Below are 26,208 nucleotides of genomic sequence, written 5' to 3'. Positions count from 1 at the left end.
CTTCACACCCATCCCATCCAGGGCATATGGACCACCCAACAAAGACAATTCCACATAAACTACCTGGAATTGTTAGCAATATTCCTAGCGTTAAAATCTTTTCAACTCCACCTCCCAGGCAAAGCTGTCCTGGTATGTACAGACAACATGACAGCAATGTACTACATACAGAAACAAGGGGGAACACACTCTCTGCAGCTAACACACCTAGCTCACAGCATATGGAGATGGGCCAATCCGCAAAACATATATCTCCTTGCAGAACACCTCCCAGGTGTAAACAAGCAGATAGCAGATCTGCTCAGTCGACAAACACAACAGATCGACGAATGGGAACTCCATCCTCAAGTTCTTCTTCCATTCTTTTGCATGTGGGGCCACCCAGAAATAGATCTGTTCGCCACACACAAACGCAAAATTCCCAACCTTCGCGTCCAGGTATCCACACCCATTGTCCAAAGGCAATGTGCTATGGATAATCCGGTCAGGCAAATTTGCTTACGCTTTTCCCCCTCTCCCACTCATTCTGTTAGTGGTTCGGAAACTCAAACAGCATTCCCTCACAATGATCCTAGTTGCTCCAACATGGGCCCGACAACCATGGTTCACAACCCTATTGGAACAATCAGTAGTCCCTCATCAAAAACTACGTCTCACCCAACCTTCTCACTCAGAACCATGGAGAGTTAAGACATCCACATCCCAATCAACTCAACCTTGCAATCTGGCACCTGAGGTCTTAGAGTTTGGCTAACTAAATCTTCCGCCAAACTGTATGAATATCATTAAAGAAGCTAGATGCCCTACCACCAGAGCATGCTATGCAGCAAAATGGAAACGATTTGCCATTTATTGCACAAACAACAAAATAAATTCACTAGATGCTTCTATTCAGAACATTATCTGCTACCGCTTGCATCTATAACAATGTAACCTAGCATATACATCTATTCGGCTACATCTAGCTGCCATAGCAGACTATCTCCAAAACAGACAACAACACTTTGTTTCGAGTGCCCGCTATCAAAGCTTCTATTGAAGGACTTAAAAGAAAAATTCCACCCAGAGTCCCGCCCTCTCCAGTGTGGAACCTAAATGTGGTCCTTACCAGACTCATGGTTCCCCCTTTTGAACCTCTCCATAAATGCGAACTACAGTTCCTCACTTGGAAGGTAGCTTTTTTGGTTGCTATCACATCTCTCAGGAGAGGTAGTGAACTCCAGGCATTAACCATACAAGAACCATTTTTACAAATCCATCATAACAAAGTGGTTCTTAGGACTAACCCAAAATTGTATCCAAAGTTGTATCTGCCTTCCATCTCAACCAGTCTGTTGAACTCAGTGTTTTTCCCTCAGCCAGACTCAGTGGCAGAATGAGCTCTTCACACGTTAGACGTTAAAAGAGCAATACTCTACTATATTGAAAGGACAAAATCCTTTAGAAAGACCAAACGACTCTTTGTGGCTTTCTCCCCACCTCATAAAGGCAATCCCATCTCAAAGGCAAGAATTGCAAGGTGGATTGTTAAATGCATCCAAATATGCTATATCAAAGCCAAACGCACACTAACCATTCCCCCTAGTGCTCATTCCACATGCAAACTAGGGGCTTCCATGGCATTCTTAGGGAACATTTCCCTAGATGACATCTGCAAAGCAGCAACTTGGGCTACACCACACACCTTCACAAAACACTATTGTGTAGATGTGCAGGCAAAACAACAAGCTATTGTGGGCCAGGCTGTATTAAGAACACTTTTTCAAACCACTGCAACATAAGATACAGGTAGCCACCGCTAAGGAGGTAACTGCTGTAGTCTATGCAAAAGTATACAATCTGCAGCTAATATGCTTCAAACGGAAAATGCTACTTACCAGTATGCATCTGTTCTTGGCATGTAGAGCTGCAGATTCGTATATGGACATCTCTTTCTACTTCTTTAACACTCCATCGTAACCCTGCATGGTAAAAACAATCCAAGGATGGAGTCGATGCCCATGCGCACTATCGTCCTAGGTAGGAGTCACCTACCTCGTGACTACAAAGACCTCTTCCAAGAAAAAAACAAAGTGCAAACACTCGAGCCCAACACTAGATGGCGATCTATGCAAAAGTATACAAATCTGCAGCTCTACATGCCAAGAACAGATGCATACTGGTAAGTAGCCTTTTCCTTATATGCAAGCATATAATCCATGTGACAGCACAATGGGTGAACTTTTCATTTACTTTACTAATCTCTTGATGATGATTACTCTGTTTGGTTTCCGTCTATTAATTTTTGCAGTGCACGTATTTTACACAAGAATCTTACTACTTCAATAAATGTTTGAAATGCCAATTTGAGTATTTCCTGTGTCTCCCTTTGGACATGCATGAATTTCTAAACGAAAGGGTTTAGATCTGTTTCCCCGATTTTGCTGGGGAGTCAGGGTTGTTAGGTTCTGAGGTTGTGCATACCACTTGTTACCTTACCAGGGTAGGGGTACATGTGGTGCACAGTGAACTAGCCAGGAGTGAGGCCAACATATCCTGATGGTGTGCGTGGACTCAGTCTCTCACAGTTTTGACGTTTGTTGTCCAAAACGCACAGTCTTACTGAGAAAGTATGAACCGTACGACAGAAGTCTCTACTGCCTCACCAGACACATGCTTGAATACAATTTGCCTCCATCGTTTTCACAAAGATTGGGGAAAGTGTTGGGCACAGAGCAGTGTTTTGACAACCAGGCTGTCAAGGTTTTAATTTAATGTAGTTGTATTATGATTAATCAGACCTGTACTGGTATCTATAACAATTTGATGTATAGTTTAGGTATCTTAATTGTGTGTATCAATATGACTTATATTCATTTCTTTATGAAGTGTGGAATTTTGTTGTGTATCATTCACCTCAGAGGGGCTTGTTTAAGAGATTCAGATATTTAAATTGGGCATATTTGGTGAACCTCGAATAGAGCATGCACAGTTTTTGACTAGAATAAACACGATGAAGAATTCACACTGCATTGAAGTGGATTGTATTTTTTAAAGGGAAGCATAAAGCATGTGAAACATGCTCATATTTCCTAATGCAGGAAACCCGTCTGACTGCTACTTTTTGAACATAGTACTGTCTTGCTACGCACTCTTTTTGAGTAAACCCCAATGGACTGAATTCTTGTAATTCACGTCAATTCAAACAAATACATTGGTGGGAATAACCTTATGTGCAAATGTCAAAAAAGGAAAGATCCCACACATTTGTCTGTAGCTGATAAAAACATGACAGTCAACATAGCCACCTGGCTCCTCCATTGAGAAATCGCAGTCTGACCAGGTTCTGCCTAGCAGATACTAGTTTGGGACGAAGACCCAAAGATGGAGGCCTAAGAAGAACGTCCCGGACAGAGAAATTATGTCCTCTGACCATCAGTTACGACTTAGACAAATGGCGTTTTAAAAGGTTTCTCTTCATCCAAATCGTAACATGTTTAAACAGAGCAGAAAGTCTGTCAGCTGATTCCAGATGGTATCCTCCTAGGAGGAACTGGGTCTCATTGACATACATAATAATGTTATGCGATGACAGTGAAGATTATCACCCAAAAGATGCAAATACAGGTTAAAATGTAAGAAGGAGAGCGCTGATCCCTGTGGCACCCACAATATAAGGGCTTGGATGAGAAATTGAAATCAATCTGGTGGCTGGATTGCAATTGTTCACTAATAAAAGATCCGATCCACTTGATTACATTATTCTTAATGCCTCGGTAAGAGGTAATCGATGAGAAGCTGATGATTGAGGATGTTGAAAACCTTGACAGCCTCAAAGAGGTCCATCATGGCGTGGCACCAACACTACTCAGTTCATCTATGACTGACCTCACCACAGTGTCCATCCCTAAACCAGGACAGGATTGTCTGTGCCTGTGAGTCATGAAACACGCCTGCTGATTCAATAAAATGCTGAAGTTTGGCAGCGGCTGCACCGTCAAACAGTTGCACATATTAGGAAGCAGAAATATTGACCTATATTCAAGAGTCAGTAGGGTCAAGAGTTGGCTTCTTCATTAAGTGGCAAACAGTGGTCTTTTTGAAGTCAGTCTACATCACTCCAGATTTAAATCTTGGTGGACTGGTTACTCCGTCAAAACGGTGATGGATATCCCATCTGCCGAAATATAAATCTCATAGGATATAGTAGGATTTATTTTTCGGCGGACGGGATATCCGTTATCGTTGTGACGGAGTAACTCGTCCGCCAAGATCAAAATCAGGTCCTTGATGATCTGAAGAATGAAAGGAGCTAAACATTATGCTTTTGAACTTGCTGGCCTAGAATGGCTTCCACAGGTGAACCAACAGCATTTTTCCTAATACATAACCTGTTCAGCTCAGTCATAAACAACAAGGCAAAGATGTCAAAGCTTGCAGTAGGTTGAACTAATGGGAGCAGATGCCAATCTAGAGTTGCAGAAATGACTTTCGTGTGTAAGACCTCTGTGATAGCTTAGTATTGGGATGTTTCAGAGGTACTACAGAGAATGTCAGAAATTCACTGTATTCCAACACGTTTTCACTGGGACTGAATTGGGATTATTTTGAATCTGCAGATGCAGTCACTCCTATTAGAACAGAGATTTGTGGCTACACACTTAAGCTGTCTTTTAGTGCTCATAGGCTTATGATTGTCCTGTGCAAAAACGGTTGTATGCTTAAAGCAATACATTTTACAATTGAATTTCTAAATTATAGGAAACGAGTCTCCAACTTGTTTTGCTTGTGTTTCTTTAGTTATGTGAGGGGCATGTACTCTTTTGGGCTTATGGAAACAAACTTTTATGACCAAGCTTACAGGATAGCCACCGAGGTAAGCTGCTGTCATTTACTTTAATGTTTCATATAGTGCAATTTGTGTTATTTCGACATTGTTTAATCAAATTAACTGATTATCAATTTGTTTCTGTTTAACCCCTGTCATTTTAGCATTAAGTCCTGGAAGTCCAACCGCCTGTTGGAGTTAATTCATTAAGTGTTTTTAATCCAAAGTGATGTTTTGAAAGCTAAGCGTTGCATCATACCAAGCCTGTTATGTAAATCTTCATTGATTAAGACCGGCATTTAATCTGCAATAGCTTCCAAGAAGCTCTGTGTAAAACACATTTTACTCCAGTTGTGGTTTGTAAACTAATAACCCTTTAAATAAAATTCTCGGACTTATACTATACATTTTCTCATTGTTAGTAAAGGGTTAATATTCCAGTATTCTATCCAGCATCAAATTAATGTTTTCTTTTTGGCATTATAAATGTCCTATTCATCCTCAAAAGAATACACCACTAGTTTTTTTAAGATTGAGTACACCCCAAAATACTTCTACTCTTTCGGAATGCCTTTTTCGCTGAGGTTGCTCTCTACAGAAACCTTCCAAATAATCATTTTTGGAAGGTTACAGATCATTAACTTTTTGAAAGTCCAACATAAAATATAACCCAGCAGGAAATATGCCTCCACGCCCAGGTATATTTAAATTGCTTCTCTTGATGGTCAGCGTAAAAATAACCTTATATAGGGTAGGATTTTATTCTACTTTTTCCTTGTATCTTGATCCAGAAGTGGGATCTCAAGTGTTCTCCCATGCTGTGATGTCACTCTAGTGCAGGGATCTCCGACCTTTTTAGAAATAAGAGCTACTTATGTTCAATTAAAATCATTACGAGCTACTATTATTATTCTAATCATAGAGACCACATCAGACAAGATGGCCACTCCATGCAAGGCTACCAGCAGTGATCACTTCAGTTCGTCTGGGAGGATTGCCAGCATTATTATGAAAAAGTCTTCATCAATTTAGAATTCCTCAACATTGTATATACATGACAACCATAATAACTGCATTGTCTCCGACACCAAGTTAATAATTATGCAAATAATTCCCACCAACGCCTTTTGATTTATCACTCAAATATCAGCTTGAATATATTTTGGGAATCCAACCAATGTTTCCAAGTAGCAGCTTATGAATTCTGAAAATGTACACATTTTTGTCTTGAATATATGCATATCAATATTGAGATGCATATATTACATCAACCAACCAGCCTCCTCTAATTTAGTACACTGGGCTGCACACAGTAGAGCTAGTTACAGGTAGCTGGCGAGCTACCAGTAGCTCACGAGCTACTCGTTGGTGAAATCTTCTCTGGTGGATAAATTCACATTTGATGTTAATGAGTCACACAAGTGGCTACTGCTTTTAACTTTTTCCTTCTATATTTATACATGGTGTTGCATGTTCACCTACCTTTCACACAGTCCTCTGGGACCTAAGGATTACCAGATGACAGACTGTTGTGTGAGAACTCTCATGCTGTGCTGATGTGCAACTTGTTCTCACTCATTGTTGCCTAGATATCCACAATTTTGCCACTTCCCCCGAATGTTGTTTGCCTTTGGAACACTGAAAATCTGTTATTTTGACCTCTGGTTCATCTGCATTTTATTAAGTTCACAGCTGCTACTGCTGTGGTTAAAAAAAACAAAATCAAATCTTTTCTATGTTTAAATTGGCAGATTTGAAACTTTAGAATGTCAGCTGTAAATGTGTGGAAAGAATTTGAACAGATGCACAAAGTTCATAGTAAAGGCATACGTCTGTATGAGATGATAGTCCCACCCTCAGCTGTATAAAAAAGGTAACTTGCTTAACAGCAGTTGCTGGTACAATGCACTGCAGGTCTGTGTTTAAAACAGCTGAAACCGTTTAATGGATACTACTAACCGCACATTCCTCTCCACAAATCATATCCCAGGCCCAGACTGAACCCAGAGAATTTTGTAGCACTGCTCCCGTGTACCACTAGGACTCATCATGCAGCTCGTATTGACTCCACAACATCCCGTAAGTGACAGAGTGGAGCCTCATGTAAGCACCAATTCTGCACAGTGAAGTCAGTTCTTTTATTTCAATGCCTTCTGACATGGATCTGGAGCTGCGCTGCCAATTGTTTCGGTCTTCTGACGACTCCTAAAACTTTCTTTACACTGTGCTAGGGAATGATGTCTTCTCCAAAAACAACAGGCTTCAAACCTTGCAAGAAGCGAATATTGGTTACAGACCCTCACATGGTGTGCCTTTGGTGCCTGGGCTCGACTCTGAGTTGTGTGACAAGTGCACATTACTGCACCCCAGCGCTATTGGAGACCGGTAGTCAAAGTTGTTTGTCACCAAACACAGGAAGACGTTTCAGCCTTTGTGCAGATCCAACTCCAAGTCATGTGCCTGGTCTCGGGGCTGCTCCTGTGACTGCGCCACTGCTCAAACTAAGTCTAAGCACAAGCTAAGAAAGCAAAGCAGGACTCGACCTCCTACCCCTACTCGCAAGAGAGGGCATCAATATGTGAGTCACACTCTATTGAAGTCATCGGTCACTGAAGCAGTTCTCCTGTTGGTCCCATAGTGCCCGGATTTTCCCAGACTGTGTCAAACCTGCAACAGATTGAGGTCTTCAAGAAAGCTATGCTGCAAATTTTGAGTATGCTTCTGGCTCCCTCTGGTACGCATTCAAGCCCCATGGACTCACAGAAGCCTCCAGTCATGTTACCACTGGTGGGTCCCTTCATGTCTCCATCTGTCCCCTTGCGATGTGTTACCGGACCTGTACTGACTAAGACTCTGGCCCCACGATCTACACTGGCTCCGGCCACCTGGACTCCACTGCTGCAGGATAATCCACTGTCAACACCCATATTGGATCCAGGGGCCTTTATAGTCTCAAGGTTGACTGGTGTTGCATTATGAGATTACAAAACCCATTGTCATGCATCCTGACTTTAACCCTGTGCCTCTACCACGTCAGACCTTTAGATAGAATGCCATTATGTTTTTGGCTTTGATTATGATTCTGTAACAGAGTAGGGTGCACCATAGGTTATTTAATGATGATGATGATGATGATGATGATGGTGGGAAGGGTGGCATTCTCCCCCTCTCATTACTCTGATGATGCATTAGATGTTGATTTGCAAAACACTCGTTCTTTACAGGACACATCGGACTCTCACATCGGTGAAAGGGAGCGCCCCGATAGTGGCAATGGTCCGACCACTCAACAAGGTTGAGATCAAGCTCGACAGTTTGACGTTAAAGCCAAACTAGAGGAACTGCCTCATTTTCGACCTCCGTATCAGAAGAAAAAAGTTGCCGCTTTAACAGCGAGATATGCCTCAGACGGTGAGAACGCGACTCCTGGACTGGACATGGGCAGTGACTTTGATCGACAGCGCAGCGGAGGTTTCCATAGTGCGGGAGGCACTGCGTCCCTGTCTGGAGGCGACAGCAACTGATACATTTATTACAGTAGAAACAGCAGATACCTGGATTGCCCCTCCCCCCCCCCCGATAGACTCTATGAGATTATTTTTCCAATTGAAGGTGATATACCGCGTCTAATCAAAGCAGTTTCCTGGGAGAATCTAACCTCCTCATATGACATTTTGTTAGCGGAGGCAGATTGGCCCCCACCCTTTGTTAGCCGCTTCTCGAGGGGAGGACGTGATACTTCCGAGTTTTTCACGTTGCATCCCTCAGGGACATTCAACGGCTTGCGCAGCTGAGTGGTCTTTGGCTCTAGCCCTGGCAGTGTCCCGTACTCTAGTAGGCTGGGATGTTGATTCACAGGCTCATGAGATGCCTTTACGATCTATGCCACAGCCACAACCGCAATATCCAATCAGGCGTGAAGCTAAGGCTCAAGTTTGTGACATTCTAACACAGAGTATCAAGGAGTGATTGAATCGTGTACATCACCGATGAATAATCCTCTCTTTACGGTATCAAAGCTTGATAGTTCAAATCGAATTGTGTTGGATTATCGAAATTTAAATAGTCATTGCCGAACTTTTGCGGAGCAAAACACACACAGCTCTGCGCTGGTGATCAATTTAGTTTGTAAAAAATTCAAAACTACACTGGACATTTACAATGGTTTCTACAGTCATAATCTCGAACCTGAGAGTCGTGACTTGACAGCATTTACTGCCATCAGAAATCAGAAAAAATGTACGCGTTTGCCTATGGGGTATAAGAATAGCCCCGGGCATTTGCAGCACGTATTATGTCTTTGTTGCACGATATAGATCCAGATGCGTTCTTGTACGTTGATGACATTTATCTGATGGACGACGAACTTATGCCGCATCTTGTCTGAGTCGACAGGATCATTTTATCATTTGCCGCCTATGGATATAAGTTCAATTTTGCAAAATCGCACATCGCACATTTGGCGGTACACTTTTTGGTCTATGAGCTCAACAATGAAGGTAAGGGGTTAGCCCCCCACTTCTTGGAGAAATGTGCACAGTTGCAATCCCCTTCTACACTGAAGAAACTTCAGTCCTTGCTGGAATTTTTGAATTTCGGGAGCAAGTACGTTCCTGATTATGCTCAGCGTATCAAACCACTTTATGCGTTGGTACAACCAACATATCCTTCTGCCAGCTGGAACATACCTCTATCCTACATTCTTTGCAATCTGACATGCTTGCAACTAACTAATTGTTGACGTGTGATAACACCACGAACCAGGTGATACGTATAGTGCCAGGGGCGGTGGGTTTCACTTACTTGAAGTTCAATGAGGGACACACAGTACCTATTGCATACATATCACATTTGTACACTGCAGCTGATATGCGTTTTTCAAATGTTAAATTTTTTTTAACAGCGATCCAGATGGCAGTTCTGAAAGAACGCTCACTGGTGCAAGGTAAACACATTCTTATGGTCATGCCCTTCCCTGCTTTGGAGACCGGGACAAAGGCAAGTGTACCTAACTCTAAGGCACTACATCCCCGTTGGATACAATGGGCTATGTCTTTGACGTCATCTGATGTCACATTTATCTTTGACCCTGCACTACAGACACAGGAGTTTTTACAGTATAAACATGCTCATCCTCCTCCGTTGTCGTTGCTTCCTTTACATGAGTAGGAATGTATCATTTGAACTGATGGCTCGGCTGAACCGGACACCGGCTCCAAACACGCTTATTCAGCGGCTTGCGCAATTGTGATGGATCAATTGTCAATGGAGAGTTTAAGTCTTTCATAGTGCATACTCAGGCACTTGGAGACTGTACTACACAATTGGCGGAGCTGCTTCATTGTTCTTGCTCTTGAGTTTGCTGATCCTAATGTGAATACTCTTGTTGTATGTGATTCTTATTAATGTTTTCAGTCTTTTAATGACCACTTATTCTTTTGGTCTTAAAATTACTATCGGGACTCTAAAGGCAGCGCAATTAAGCATAAAACGCTTTGGCTTCGAGTGGCAGACCTTAAACAACGTCTGCCCCTCACACATGTTATCCATACTCTTGACCATCAGCATGTGGGAGCACATGCTCTTGGTAATTCTTTGGCTGATGAAGCGGCCAAATCTGCAGTAGCCACTGTTCCGTAGCAGCAGTTACAAGGTCCATGACTAAAATAGATAATGATATTCTGGCAGCGGTAGCTTCAACGAGGGAGGGAACGGTTCATCTTCAGAGTTCCCCTTCGAAATACTCTTATCATATATCTCAGGTACAAGCTCCTTATGCTATTTGTTGCAGTTGATTCGTGCACTAGATTCCTTTGGGTGTGGCCACAATGCAGTGCTAACGCTCGAACTGTCATCAGGGATTTGTGGAATGTTTGCCTGTGACACCTTTCATTCAGACCAAGGTCCAGCGTATGCCTCTAAGGTGTACAAGGACGCGATGAAGTCAATGGGGGTACTGGTGCAGTATTCGTCTCCACACAGGCCTGAGGGCAATTCAATTGTGGAGCAAATGAACCGTGACTTAAAGCAATCCTTCACAGCTAGAGTCTTAGGTACGGCAGGAACTGGCTGGCCCATTTGTATGATGTTCAAAGTGCACTCAATAATCTCCCTAGAAGATCTCTCGGTGGGCGGACCCCATACGTAATGCTCTTTGGCATTAAAATGTTTGTGCCTGACCTTGATGGTCTAGACGTTGTAGAGGCAGCCGCAACCTTTGACGTAGATAATCATTCTATTGTGTTACTGGATCTCCAAATGACCTGTGACAGCTACACAACTGAACCTTTACCCTCTTCCAATGATGCTGCATTGCTGATGCCGGTTGGCTTCCCAAGATTAGAGATCAGATACGAGAAAAGCTGGAGAAAAAAAAGAATTTGGTCCCTCATATCGTGCACCAGTTCCAGTACTTGGATTGAAGGGTACCCGTACAGTCATTGTACCACATTTACCTGGACCCAAAGACAACAGATACATCTCTGTGGACAATGTCAAGTTACACCGTCTGGCCGATTCTGAATAGTGTAACACCTGCTGTTTCCTGCAGCGCTATTTCTTTGAATCTGGTAACCTCAATGTCCACGACTAAAGCCTGTACCACTGAGGATGAGAGGGAAACTGCTGTTGATCTTTCGCCTGTTCTACCTCCATCCTCTTCCAACGCGGATGTCGAGTATACATATCCCACAGATAAGTCCCAGAGGGAAGGGCCGAGCAATCCTCGACACCATCATGCTGATACATCCCACCCACCTTTAATACCGAGGGATACAAATGGTTACTTTGGGGACCATGCCAGCTTCTCTTATGAGAACAAAGAAGGTAGTATGCAGTTCCTAAAGGGTAAAGAAGTGACTGTGAGGTAAAAGGCTACAGAGTGATTTATCCGGAAAGGGGATAGGGAATTCCTCCTTTCGGATAGTGCCCTCACACACCCAGCTCGCTGGGTGTCATGCTTCATCATTGGGCATGCTCCTTGTCGGGTTGGCGGTGCAATACCCGACGGGCACCCTCAGTGGGGTCTCTTTGGCGGAGATCTTTTTATCCTTGCCGTATGGTGAATGTGTGTGAGGGGCCTTAAAGTGTAGAAGTGTGGTGTTGTTGATGAGAACCAAGTGAGTTAAAACAGGGGACGGTGGTCAGGGCCACTAATTTAATAATCCTGCCTCCTACCCTGATTAAAAGTTAGTGGTGGCGACTGTCTACAATGATGTTATAGGCAGTTGCTCTTATGTGGTCAACATGTTTCTTGCCTAATAGTCCTAAAAAATAGTATCAGGCGGCAATTCTTCAGGACCAATTTATTATGTTAGTTTAAATCTACACTAATAGCTGGTATTGTGGTGCAATGACCTAAATATTACCAGTTCCTGGGCACCATCGGTGTGGGGTGTCCGTAGGTGCTGTAGCCAATCTAGAGATAAAAACAAATTGTAAAAAAAACTTGTAAAGAAACACAGTCACTTATTAGCAGGTGAGTCCAATGTGGATAATATCATAGCCAAATCCGCTGGACATGCTGAAGTTTAGCTTTTCAAAGTCATGTTAACTGCCAATAGAAGCACTAGTCATGCATGTGGCTCAAGCTAAATAAAACTGTATACTACCTTCTTTGTTCTCAGTATTTGGGCATGTAAGCTGGACCTTTATCACAAAAGCCCACCCCGTCTCCATTTGTTGTTAACAGCTTCTCTTTTGACTCATCCTCCTCAGCTTCCAGTTTGGCTGTTCCACTGACTAAATTTAGTATTTTCTTCTCTTGGTTCAAAAAGACTTAACTGGCCCCTCTATGAACCTACAATTGGTTGGTGCTCATCCTGATTTTCCTCTTCATGTCAAGTCAATTTGTGACAGTGTTCTTTTTACTCATCAATGGTCACTATTTGCCAGAACGCTCTGCTGTGAACTTGGTTGATGGAATTCTGGCCCCTCACACAACGTCCCATATCATGAAACGTGATCAGACACTTGTGAACATTTCAGCATTTCCGGTTGCAGATGGCATCGTTTGGGACAAGGTAGCTTTTTAAATTCACGGCCAACCGAGGTGCTCAGTGTGCCATACGCGTTTCATGTCTCTTTAGGAGATGTGGTAACACGGGACATATATTCTGACGATTGCGATAAGCAAGCAGTACATGCATTGTTTTCCAATTTAAAATATTATGCTGCTTTTGATGCTGGAGACTTGTATTTAAATTCTGCCAATTATGCTGATTTCTTTTGTTACCAACATTATGGGCATAATTTTTTTTACATAGACGAGCACATTAAGACCAGTTTTTAATCACACTCAATGGGAACATTGTCCTACTTTGGAAATTTGCTTTTTAATGAGCTTACCGGTTCAGGGGTCACCTTTCTCTGTCCACGGGTCCGTAGACCAACAAAAGAGATTGGCACTGCAGCTGGAATTCAAATAAGTTTATTCATCACTCATGAGTGGGACTACGTCCACATAGCACTCTCAAGTGCTGCCTGGGGTAGTACATTGAAGTCACAGAACACAGGCCTTATATACAGCTTTTTCTGCACTGTTAAGCATGTGGATACAAATAGAAGGTACAGGCCTACACAGGAATAGTTACCGACAAACATGGGCAGATGGGAGATCACTTAGTCATCAAAGTGGGAGGGGGAGCAGGAGTAAGAGGTTGACAGTTGATTCTGAGACCAGGTTTTCTGGCAGCTACAAACTCTTAGCATGCATATTGCTTTTAGCTGAGTCAGGAAGTCAACTAAAATAGACAGCACAGGCAGGGAAAAAGACGAGCAGCAGAGGATGGGAGAATTACAAAGCCAACAAAATGGATGCCACAACCAAGATGGCTTCAGCTTATGCTAACAGAAATTATTCCAGATTTCCACTCTACTTCCGTACAAGAGAGTTCTAAAACTCTTAGAGATAAGTTCACATATTTTACAGTTTATGACACGTCTAATCCGGAATCATACTACTTTAAACCACAATTGTCATCTCAATCTAAATTTATCTTGACGCACACTGAATTGATTTACTCCAGCTCTTTTAGGGCTAAATTGGCCACACAGGGTTATGATCAATCTGGGGCACTAAACAATGGCAGGTTCAGGGAACTGAAGCGTTAACATCGTGCCTGCCTGATCCCAACTCAAATTTTACTTTTAAATGAAAGAGTGTACCAAACTACTTGTTTCAGCCTGGCCTCTGTGAAAAATTTGAATATCTCGTCCTTCGCGGAATACGAAAATTGGCATGCTCAGTTGAATTATACTATCAACGCATTACAGAAATTGTTTCGAAATGTCACTTTCAATGTCTCTAAAATTGATTCATCCGGATGGTTGGTGTGGCAAACATATTTTAATGCATGTCAATTGCTTTTTTATAATGTAACACCTGGTTTCACACAGACTAGACCGGATCCTCGTTATCTACTTACACATTCGGTCACCACATCCTTGGTGGGTAAATTATGCCAACAATGGTTGGAACATTCTGCCTTAGCATCAGTGAAATAACACCTCACACTCTTGTCAAATGACATCAATTTGACTGATTTCATTTTAGGACTTAGGACCTAGGACTCCTAGATCTAAGAGATTTATTTATGCCGCGTACAACGAAATTTGGAAACTTTCACAGATTGAGGCAGCTCTTCGTCTGCGCTAAATTGATCAGGCTAATTTAGAGAAAGTTCTTGCCGTGGTCGACAATAGCATCAATAAACTTTCATCACTCATTTATACATTGGATAATATTGTTTAATCTGTGATTGATATTGTTGAAAGTGATGTATCTGTATTGTATCATGGTCAAAATTAATTAAGATCAGTTATGCAGTTTGTATGGACGTTACAGACCCTTAAAATGGGAAAAGTCCCATGGGATTATTTGAATGCTTCTGCTTTGTTTCTACCGTTTAATCTAACTGATAAACATCAAAGATGCTGCTTATACACTGTTGCATTTTGAACAATTGGAGCCCTTGCCGTTCTCGGTAGCGGAAGCGGACTCTGCTGTTTGGTTAATTCATGGGGTTATCTCTTTCCCTTTTTTGCTGTTTCAATTTAAATCATGCATGCAACGTTTTCCGATTGGCTACTTTGAACCCCTGGGTAGTGCATTTTTCCACGAATTATGGTCCCTACCTTTTACTTACAGATGTCAACGGGAGGATAAGGAAGTTTTCCTAACAGGGAAGGAATGCGATTCTACTGTAGGGCATTCCCTGGTTTGTAAACACGTTAAATTACACGGTGCATGTAATGTATCAGCGCCTAATCTCGCTTGTTTTTTTAAAGGAACCCCAGTGCAGTCAATAATTCCTATTTTTACCTTGCTTACTAACTAACAGCAGTTATCTTATTACCAAGACTGCTGTGGTTTGCGGGCAGGAATTCCGTATTTAGTGACCGTTTCACAGGGTGTAACTTGTTGTAGCAATGTGCTTTTTCTGCCCCCGCATGGGAGTCTAGATAGTTCCATTAGGCCTTCCATTCCGACTTTGAAAACAGATTTCCACAGATTGAGCAATCTCAAAGCGCTAGTATTCCAACCTGAAGTGGCTCTCACTTCAGCTCGAGAGACCTTCAATTACAGGTGGTTAGGACATCTAGCGAGATACAGTCACTTCTGAACATTAATCTCCCACTTCACTTTTAGGAGCTTATACATCAAATATTTAATGCGTCTGACACTAAAGGCCTTGCACATTTTTTTAACGTGTGGGATCCGGCCTTGTGACTTCCTTTCAGTCGATATTTGGAGTAATACCGGCTTTTATTCATTTTATTTTTTCCGGCCTCTTCGGAGGATTCCTTTTATTACTGGCGTTAGCTGGTGGAATCCTGCTTCTTCTGTTCCTGCTGCGCAATGGCTGCTCATCTTGTGGTAATGCACAGACCAGGCCAATTTTAACTGTACCGTGATCGAATGCAACACGTTTTTGGATGCTTGCCACTAGCAACGCTTGGCATGAGTTATGGATTCACTTTTCGCTTTGCCTACTTCACTTGCATGCAACCAGTGTTCTACTGTCGACGGTGCCCCTTCTATTGGGCGATGGTTTTATGCCTCGCCAATACGTCATGTCCAGTCTCGGATTTTATCCAGTTAATGAGTACCTCAGAAGCTTATGACCAGGCTTGTTCTGGGGATGGCCGTATGGCGCGTGCTGCAGCACTTGGAGTATTGGCTGAATGGGATATCTGTGCGGCTTCACAGAACCTCCTGCATCAGAGTTTCATGGAATATCACGCAGGTTGTCCAGTTATGCTTTTGGAAGCATCAGATTATGAGGAGCATGTTTGTTCCTTTGACCTACTAGAATGGATGGCATCTCTTTTTTCTGCTAACGATAAGGATGATCTTTTGGAGGGAATTGCATTCTTGGGTTCACGTACTTAGATGGATTTACCACCTCCTTCATAATAACATTATCACGGGGACAACGCTTTATTGGATTTTTGTTTTATTTCTCCAATTTTGGTTTATATATATATTTTTTCCCTTTCCCAGCGCTTTGAACTCTGCTTGGCTTTTGAACTCTGTTTTGGTCCTTTGTCTGTCCTACGACCTTACCAAGGGGATGGTGTGGTATGGCTCATAGGGACATTGTCGACATTGCTAAGTTAGCTCGAGCTTTGCTGCCATGATGCTGCTTTTGTGCACGTTACTACATGAATGTATTTTTGCAAGCCTCTGTTTATGCCTTTCACATGAGAACCTTCTGCTTTTCACGTTCTCTGCTGAGTTCTTGGAGTTTAGTTTGAACGCGTTGTACAAGGTCCGTAAACAATGTCCCTTGTTATTCTGTTCTGGTCAGTCCCTAGTACCTAGACCTAACATGCTAAATTTAGCCGCTATGCTGGATACTCGTGCTTTGATATTACGGGGATGCATGTTTTAACACACACTTGGAGAGAGCCTTTCCATGGAGAAGAGCTATGCTGTTCCTATGATGTAAACCTTACATCCAGGCTTTAAGGTATGGGGTCTGCTGTCAAAGCCCAGAGATCTTCTTTTATATAAATAAATTTCTTCCAGTCAAGGGGAGGGTGGTTAGGCCTTATAGACCATATTCCACTGTCTTCATAAAATGACTTCCCCCCCCCTTTGTATTCTGTGGAATTGTAACCATGCTAATTGTTCTGAGTTTATGCATTTTTCTGCTGGTAGTGGCTCGTATACTGTATTGTAGAGCACGATAGTTAAAATAAACATTTTGAACTATTACTGTGACTCTGCCAATTCTTATTGTGGACAAATACGAGTGAGCGAGCGAAACGGTATGTCTTGCTACCGCGATTCCTGAGAGAGTCGGGAGTGTTGTGTTCTGGGTTGTCTAATCATTTGTAGCTTCGTGCTTTTTGGAGGAGAACGAATGAGACACTATAGCTAGCCGGTCTTGGGATTTTGGGTACTAAGGTGATAGGTTGGTACACCCCTATACACTGAGGTCCTGTTTTCCTGGGCATGGTTCTGTGTAGGTGTAGAATCCCCGCAACAGTAGCAGGAAGTACCCTTTCGCTCACTCACTCGTACGTGTTCACAATAAGATTTGACAGTCACTGTTATAGTTCAAAATGTTTATTTGAACAATAGTGCTCTATAGTGCAGTATACAAGCCACTACCAGCAGCAAAACGCATAGACATAAAACAGTTAGTATTGTTACAATTCTATAGATTATAAAGGGGGATGTCATTGTATACAGACAGTGGATAAAGGACTATGAGGCCTAACCACCCTCCCCTTGGTTAGAAGAGGTTTTATTATATAAAAAAAGATCTCTGGGCTTTGTCAGCAGACCCCATATCTTATTGCCTAGATGGTATTTTTACATCATAGGAACAGCATAGCTCATCTCCCTGGAAAGGTTCCTCTCTAAGTGTGTGTTAGAACAGCATGCATTCCCATAATATCAAAGCACAAGTTTCCAGCAATAGCAGCTGTGTTAGCAAGTTTTGTCTAGGTGCTAGGGACTTACCAGAACAGAATAACAAGGGGCATGGTTTATCGACCTTGCACACCATGTTCAGACTAAACTCCAGCTACAGGCAGAGAACGCAGAAAGCAGACGGTTTTCATGTGAAAGGCACAAACAGAGTCTTGCAAAATAGTTATGTAGTAACGTGTGCAAAAGCAGCATTATGGCAGCAGAGCTCATGCTAATTTAGCAATGTCGACAATGACCCTAACGGCCATATGACAACAGCAGCAAGTCCAGGACATTTAGGCTGTGACACCGATGTTTCAGACTTGATCTTGGATCACGATGAGGCTGTTTCGGAAGCTTCTTGACCTCTTGGACTTTTGCATCCTCCTTGCCAACTATGCCAGGTGGCACATGTGAGCCCTGCAGTGGAAACTGAAGTTTTAGTATGCCCAACATCAAGTCCTCCTTTTAAACACCATCCAGGTCTCGAAAGGGACAACTCGAGATTTGCAGCGGTGTTCGACTGATTGCAATTTGTCCAGTGACAGGCCACTCCTGTTTGCCCCCGTTGCCACTCAGAGCTAACATTAGTGACCAATGCATCACCAACGCAGCACTGCTGGATTGGGGGTGGGGAGTTGGTCACTTTGATGAGGTAGACATCAAAGGTCGCTGGTCTCCAGAGGAGAGTCAGCTCCACTTAAAGCTGTTGGTCATTCGTCTGACCCTGAAGGGCTTCCTCCTGTCCACCGAGGGAAGGCTGGTGCAGGGTCTCATTGACAAGCCCACCACCATGTGGTACAGTAACAAGCAGTGTGGAGTTGTGTCCTGGTTCCTGTGCCAAACGGCTTTGTGTCTCTGGAGATGAAATGCATGTCTGGTCATTTTTCTTGGTACCAACCCCCTAGTGCTGTTCCTGAATGCCAGAGCATATGAACAGCGCAGATGTCTCGAGGTGGCGCAGAATGTCTTTTTCATTAGTGGGTAGAACTCTAGCTTCATCTGTTTGCCAGAATTAGCAGCATCAACAATTTTTTACATTGGAGTTTCCACAAGAATATTTGTTAGGAGACACATTCAACCTTGAATGGAACACGGCACTCCCCATATGCCTTCCCACCACAACCTCTCTTGCCCTGACTTCTGAAGAAGATCAGGAACGATCAGGCTCAGTCGTCCTAGTGGCCCTAGATTGGCTAAGGAGAGTATGGTACCTGGATCTTTCCATGAAACACCTGTCCTCTGATCAGGTTGCCACTTCATGGTTCCTCTTGTCACAGCAACAGGTCAGGCTCCTCCACCTTAATCTAGGCAATCTACAGTTCAGTGTGTGGAGACTGAGTGGTGGCAATTGATTCCATTCAATTTCCTGCCTGAAGTGGTTGATTTATTCCGGGCTTTGGGACAAATTTGTAACCTGGTGCCATGCCTGAAGAGAACTGAAACCTTGCAGGCAAAGCTGTCCTACATCTTTTTCTTGTCTTTAGCCTAACAAAGCCTTGCAGTGGATACTGTAAAAGGATATTTGTCATCTCTATTGCACTTTCTTTGTTTGCCATGCTAACCGTTCTTGATCATGTCACCTGTTGTAATGAGATTAATGAAAGATTTAACACACATTTCCTCGCAAGCCATTTGTTATGCCACAGTTGGAATCTTAACTTTTTTTGACATTCGGAAGTTGTACGGCGTTCAAGCCTAAGCATAGCTTATCTCTGTGTCTCCTGACCTTGAAGATTGTCTTCCTCATTGCAATTATGTCAGCTTGTCACGTAAGTGAACTGCAGGCAGTGTCTGGGCACCTACCCTACACCATGTTTTGTCCAACCAAGTTGATACTAAATACTAGAGCAGCCCTCTTACCAAAAGTCTTGACCATGGTGGGCAAACCATCACTCTACTCTCGTTCTTTGCATCACCCTCTCATAAGAGGAGGAGAGGCTCCAGCAGTTGAACTAAAAGGGCTTAAAGCATATACGTTGATCGAACCGAGGGCCAGTGAGTAGCCGATGAACAGGTTGTGGGATTTTTCTGGAGCAAAGAAAGGGAAACCTGTGCAGAAATGACCCCTGTCAAGGTGGATAGTACTCTGAATTCAACATGATTAATAGTGCCATGATCTTAATCCATTATGTGCATGAAGGGAAGTAAGACTACACATCCCAGTAGGCAACTGGGCCCAGTTATGTAGATGAATTTGAAAAATGTTTTTATTCTAATCGTGTATATATGGGTGACATCAAGAAGAATATTTAGTTTTATACTTTGTTTAAATTCATGGTTATAACAGAGTATCATCAATTGTAATATTTTTTGGTGTCAATGGAGCCCTGTGAGGTTATGAAAATAAAAGCTGAAACAAAATGGTGTCCTGCACTTTGACAAAGGCTACAGCCGTAGCCGAAATGCATCAGTTCAGCGACATAGTTGAACACAATTATTTTTCCAGCTGTACTGAAGCTGTCATCTCCTTTCTAAAAAGTGGTGAGAGGATCAGTATGGCACGTACAGGAAAGCAGTGGACCCCGAGTAGCTGACGCCACCTTTGTTCAGGAGCACAGAGGCAGCCCCCACAATGAAAGAGCGGAGGTCTAGGTTGAAACATATTTGCTCAAAAAAGCTTGAATTTACAATTATATTTTTAGGCCAAGGCTGTGCAGCGCTGCGCTGCTCAGCGAGCCATGCTGTATTGAGGTAGGGACTTGTAGCTCCGCCCACATTTTTCATTGACTTGTGTCATTGTCCACAGTGGCTGTTCATTGGTCAAAAAAAGGCTTAGTAGTCCCTCCTTATATCACCTTTTCTCATTTTGTAACCTCACATAGTGACCCCCCCGTTACATGTGTTGTTGCTCGGTAGGCTTTAGTTTGCAGCCTCTGAGCACCATTTTCTCGAATACCTTGTCCTGCTTGCTGGTGCAGGCCGGACACTCTCTCTCCTAACGCTTTTTATTATTTTTATAGCACACATCTGCAATGCAATTAGTCTTGCATTTGCATTTGTGAGACTTTAAGCTATTGGCATTGTAATTGACATTGCCTTTTACTTATCTGGTTTTAAAAAACCACATATAAATAAAAGGCATTGTTATTTACAATGCCAATAGCTCAAACGTTCATAAATGCAAGACCTAATTGCAAATGCTTGCTGCTATATATACAGCTACATGAGAAAATAGCATAAGGGGACATTTGCTGTCATGGGGTATATTCTGAAGTCATAAGTGAAGTGTCGAGATGGTAAAAGGGACTTACCAGTGCAGAGAAGAAAGGTCCACGCCTAATGGGGAACCAGGTTCGAGTCTGGTGGGAGTCTCAAACAACCTGTGATTCTGTTCAAATCACTTAATCTCCCCATGTCTAAAAATTAATGTGTCCGTCTGTAATGCAACTGGTGCTCATGTAAAGCGCTCTGATACCTGTTTGCGCTATATAAAACTACAACAACAAAAAAAGTGTTTTCTTGATTGGAAGGTTTTCCACACAGGAAAGGCTTATTTTCCAAGTGACGAAAACAAAGTTTGAACAAAACCACTACACTTACTTACTGGGATTGCTCACCCTTTTAACAATTCTTAAGGTGTGTGTATGGAAGCTCTGTGTAGAGAAGTAGTGTGTATATTTGCATGAATTTCCATGTGTACTTCGGAGTATATTGGTGACTTGTTAGGAAATTGGAACGCTCAGCAAAGGACAGATGTAGGTCAACAATTCAGAATTTCTGATAAGTTTTTGTAAATCAGAAGCTCACACTCTGACACAGTGGGAGCCAATTGATAGAAAAATTCCTGCTGTTGTTTGTGTATCTTTATATATGTTGTTCATGTGCAATGCTCTTCAATTAGGTGTCTTATTAGCAACCGTTGAGGCTATGTGGGTGTCTTGAAATTATTGAACGTAGCCACTGTGCTATCAGTGGAGTAACTACCCCATAACGTAATGCACTGTTGTTGGTCTTGAGTAAAAATGTGGCATTATGTTTGCCACTAAAATGTGAAAATATACTGTATATCCTTTTTAGCACACTACTACAAGTATGCAACTGCTTAGTGATCTTTAACATCACTGGCCTAGCGTGTCCCTGCCAATACGGAAATAAACATTTGTGTGCAGACCATGGAAATGTTTCAGTGCACACTTGGATTCTCTTGTGATAATGTGGTTCTACCTGTTGCTTCATCGGTTGGGAACCACAAAGGAGTTTGGTGTCCTGAGCATTAAGGCAGTAAGGTTTTTACCCTAAAATGGCAAAGGTTTATGTAAAGGTTTTAGGGTGTGCCCGCAGGGGAAAAACTGATTTTTTATATCCTTAGACAGAAATGGAATGAGGTCCCCAGGATGGCCTTTTATGAATAGTTTTTGAAAAATTTATACATATCAAATCTGTCCAGAGGACATCACGAAGCCTAGAATGGTTTCTCAAGTGCCAGCCCCAATGAACCGAAAACCATTAAAGGGAGTTTACCCCACATAACCCTACACTGACCGTGTAATTATCCATTCCACATTGCCAAGCCACCATGTCCCTGCTTACCTATAATATGCCAGCAAACCTAACCCCTAGTCTTTCAAATATCCCAGCCCACTTGCGTATGCTTTTCTCTTTTTCTCCTCCACTTAAATGGACCATACCCATATTTTCTCCTTCTCCATCAAATTACTTTATCTAGCTCTTACATTTCACCACCCTGTTAACAGTCCACACTCTATTACTTTCCATTTAAGTTGCACCCAATTTCAGTGATTCACTTTTTTATCCGTTGTTAAAATATCTGCTTTTCTTCATCTATCTTGGACACCACTTGAAGTTCAGCATGGTACCTCTCAGCGCCTTAAGTAGAAGCTCATCGTTTGCATGCTGTGTAAACTGCAGGCTTCTGGTATGCTGCTGTGCACACATTTCTTCCAGCCACTCTTTCCCCAACCTACAAAACTTTACACATTCCTTAATCATTCTACTGAATGCAGTTGTAATCCGAGTGAGATGATTTACAGCATTCAGTTCCACTACCATTCAATAATGACTCTAGTCAAGCTTGAAGAAAGCTGGACTCATTTATAAGACAAAATCACCTGAGGGAAACCCTCTCTCTGATTCACGTTCACCCTTAGACTTATCACAGTCACCTTCACTTGTAAACATTCGCACAAAATACTATCATGAATGCTAATCTTTCAATATAATCACAAAATAAAGCACCCCCTTGACCAACACGGTTTGCACAACACATCAAGAACATAAAGCTAAAGGCGTGCTTACTAAAGAATGCATACCACATTCTCTTTCCTCCGCACCTTAAGTACAGTGCAAAGCAAGCATTGAGTTCGGCAGTGAGGTGGAGAACAGGAGGTAATGGAACATTTTTATACAAGCATTTGCAATGCAATAGATCTCTCCTTTGGGACGTTATACGTTTTTAGCTATGCAGAATATTATCCTGGGTGCTCCAACAACTGCATTGATTAGTACTTATTTAAAGTGTTATTTTTTGATCCGAGGGTGGGCAGTGAGGAAACGTCACTTCCTTTAAGTAAAATATTAATCGAAAGATTGGGGGTGGGAGGAAGGAAATACTCCTCCCACTTCTTTCTGTGTTACTCATATTCCTCTCCAAACATGGACTACAACCATTCAAAATCAGTGCACGTCTAAAAAAGACAGACATGGGCTGGCTCCGACTACAACAAAGGGCCATTGCTAGGCTGTAAAAATAAACTGGATTTATGTGTTTTTCTTTGGGGGGGGGGGGGTTAAGCTGATCATATTCCACCGTTTCTTAAATGAACAGCAGTTCGGGGCAGCATGTAAAGTACCAGCTTTCTGGAGGTCAGAGTAGAGTTTCAGCACATTTGAACAACCAAACATAGAAACCCCCCCAGTTGCAGCACTCTTGTAACGGTGTTAGGGAGCATTACCTGGGGACAGTAAAGATATGCAGCACCGTGAAAGTAACGCTGTGGCAACAGCAGGCGAAGCACACTATGGAACAACCTAAAATAACTCAGCAGCACCTTGGGCTAGTGAAAGCTAGCCGCGTCCATTGCACTGTATGAACTTGTATCTCTGAAGGCAGCTTACCTAAGCAGCTTCCTGGAAGTAGCATAAACTAACAATCTGGTAGCAGCAAAGAGCTGCACTATTGTTGGAGAAGCATAAAGTAGAAGCTGGCTGGGAGCAGTGAAAACCGGCAGCAACTTGCACACTGAAGCCCAGTTCTCCAGCTCCAAAGTTGACAGCTTAGGCCAAACTCCCCATTGTCTCCAAGTAAAATGCAATTATTAAAATAAAGAAAATATTTTTAATATAGCGTGATTTTAGCATGATGGCGCGTGGTTGCTGTGATTATGCATTTATTACAGTGCTTTGATGTACGTGTCTGTTTAGCTGAAAAACAGCATTTAATTGACAACAAGTTCCAGTGAAGGGTAGCAAGTGTTAAGTGCAGTCATCAGTAGACACACAGCACACACAAACACCAGTACAAGTTATCCTGATGGTGAGAGTACACCATCTGTTTTCTTATGAAGTCGCCCCCACAAAGAATTAAGTCAGGCAAATTGGCAGTTATCACAAGGCAGTGCACTGCAGTAATTAGTAAAGTAGAATGAAACTGACCCTGAACCCCACGGTAGGTGTCTATTTGCTCTGAACCATTCGGCCTCAGAGTGTAGCCTGAACGTTAAAGGAAACGTTTCCATACACGGTATGTTCCAAGACACCACCGATGCCGGTGGCACTATCTTCTATGAGCTGGGGAAAAGCGGCCTTGAGGCAGCACCCATTATGCATCCCCTTTGTGCTTGAGTGGTTCACTAGCCTCGTTTTGGGCAACGGTGAGCAGCTGTGCCCTAGAGAGAAAGAACAGCTGCATGGCCGATGCCGGGGCAGTTAAGCTTTTGCGGTAGGTGTAGGCAGCGGCTGTCTGCCCACGCTGGCCTGCAATCTGTGCTCACAGGGAAAGAAGCAAAGATAGCCGACTTAACTTGAATTCTGGACTTCTCACCTGCTGTACCAATGGTGAATTAATAGCGGGTCTTTGTGGCAGTAAAAAAAATAATCCTATAGTGTGAGAAAGTGGCTCTGTTTATACTGTTCCCAAATAGATAGTGTGTACAGAGTCCACAGTCCCCAGAGGTTTGGCAGAGGTTAAAGTTGGATCTAACCTTACTCTCTAAAGTTGTAGCTTGATCGAGCAGTAAGGCAGTATCAGAGGACAGTGTAAAGCATTTGTTGTACACACTCAGTCAGCAAATGGTCTCACACACTCAAGAACTGAACTCTAGGCAAATGGTTTATATAAAAAATATATGGTTGTTTTTATTTTAGAACCAACAATAGGTATTAAAATATACTTTCTCAGAATGAGACGCTTTAGTTAAATACTTTTGCAATATACAATTGACTTTTGTAGGTAATAGTTACAGGTTGATGCAATAGGCAACACAATTTCAAACAGAATAATACATTGAGCTCAATGGGAGTTTTAAGTTATTTGCAATAGATTACTTTCAGGATTACTTTTCTAACTCCAGGACTGGATCCTAGATTCAGTCCTGGGACAGTTCTTGGAAACAAGTGAGTAAAGTCGACTTAGTTTCTATTGTGATTTTTAGGCAATATTTTGCCATTTTAAAAGTTGACACTTAGAAGAAATTTCATAGAAAAACACTCAATGATTCCCTATGGAAGAAAATTCAAGTTACAGATATAGTATGTTCTCGTTACTTTTGTAATCCAGCACTGGGCTCCTAGGCTCAGTACTGGGACCTCTATCTAAAACAGGTAAGCAATTACGTTTTCACAGTTGGTACGATTTATAAAGAATATTTGTAGTTTGCAAAAATCGACACTTAGAAGAAATTTCACAGAAAAACAGTCAATGATTTCCTATGGAAGAAAATTGGGTTAATGGTAAGTACGGTTGTGAGTACTTTTCAGGGTCAGTGCTGGGCACCAAGATCCAGCACTGGGATCTCTCCTAATAGCAGGTGAGTATTTTCGTTTTCGTTACTCGGTTGATTTTAGGTGAATATTTTAAGTTCTAGAAACTCAACACTTGGAAGAAATTTCAGAAGAAACCAGTCAATGTTACGCTAGGGAGTAAAATTTGGTTATCGGCTTTTGGGTAAGTACTCGACTGGCAGAGTTAAAATTCTGGGCACAGACTCGGGGGTCTCCCAGGGTCAGGTAAGTACAGTTGTTACACCCTCAGCGGCACAGGGGCAGCCGGGTGCAGAGTGAGTTAGGCCCAATGTTATCCTATGGGAGGCAGGTGGGCCTTGGTTAGTGGCTGCTGACTAACAGGGCAAATGGGGAAGTAGATAGGAGTAGAGGTTACACTGCCAGGGTCACTCGGGCGGCTGGGTGCAGTGTGCTTTTGAGCCTTTGGGCGCTCAATGGGAAAGCTCCAGGATGAACAAAGGCTGCAAGCTCGGGGACGAAGATTCTTCAGGTGCCACCACCACTTCAAGAGGTAAGT

General features: G+C 42.6%; 1 protein-coding gene across 2 annotated transcripts in view; it reads left to right on the top strand.

Annotated features, from left to right (window-relative positions):
* TTC38 (tetratricopeptide repeat domain 38) overlaps positions 1-26,208 on the top strand; it is a 508,844-nt gene that overhangs the window by 243,936 nt on the left and 238,700 nt on the right. For both annotated transcript variants that reach the window (XM_085652408.1, XM_085652407.1), the window contains exon 6: positions 4,780-4,855. In XM_085652408.1, the coding sequence (XP_085508534.1) occupies positions 4,780-4,855 (76 nt within the window). The remainder of the gene's footprint in view (positions 1-4,779; positions 4,856-26,208) is intronic.

This window comes from Triturus cristatus, chromosome 4_1 (genome assembly GCF_964204655.1).
Source record: "Triturus cristatus chromosome 4_1, aTriCri1.1, whole genome shotgun sequence".
NCBI lineage: Eukaryota > Metazoa > Chordata > Amphibia > Caudata > Salamandridae > Triturus > Triturus cristatus.
The sequence above is the reverse complement of the archived record's forward strand: the minus strand, read 5'-3'. Positions and strand labels throughout refer to the sequence as shown.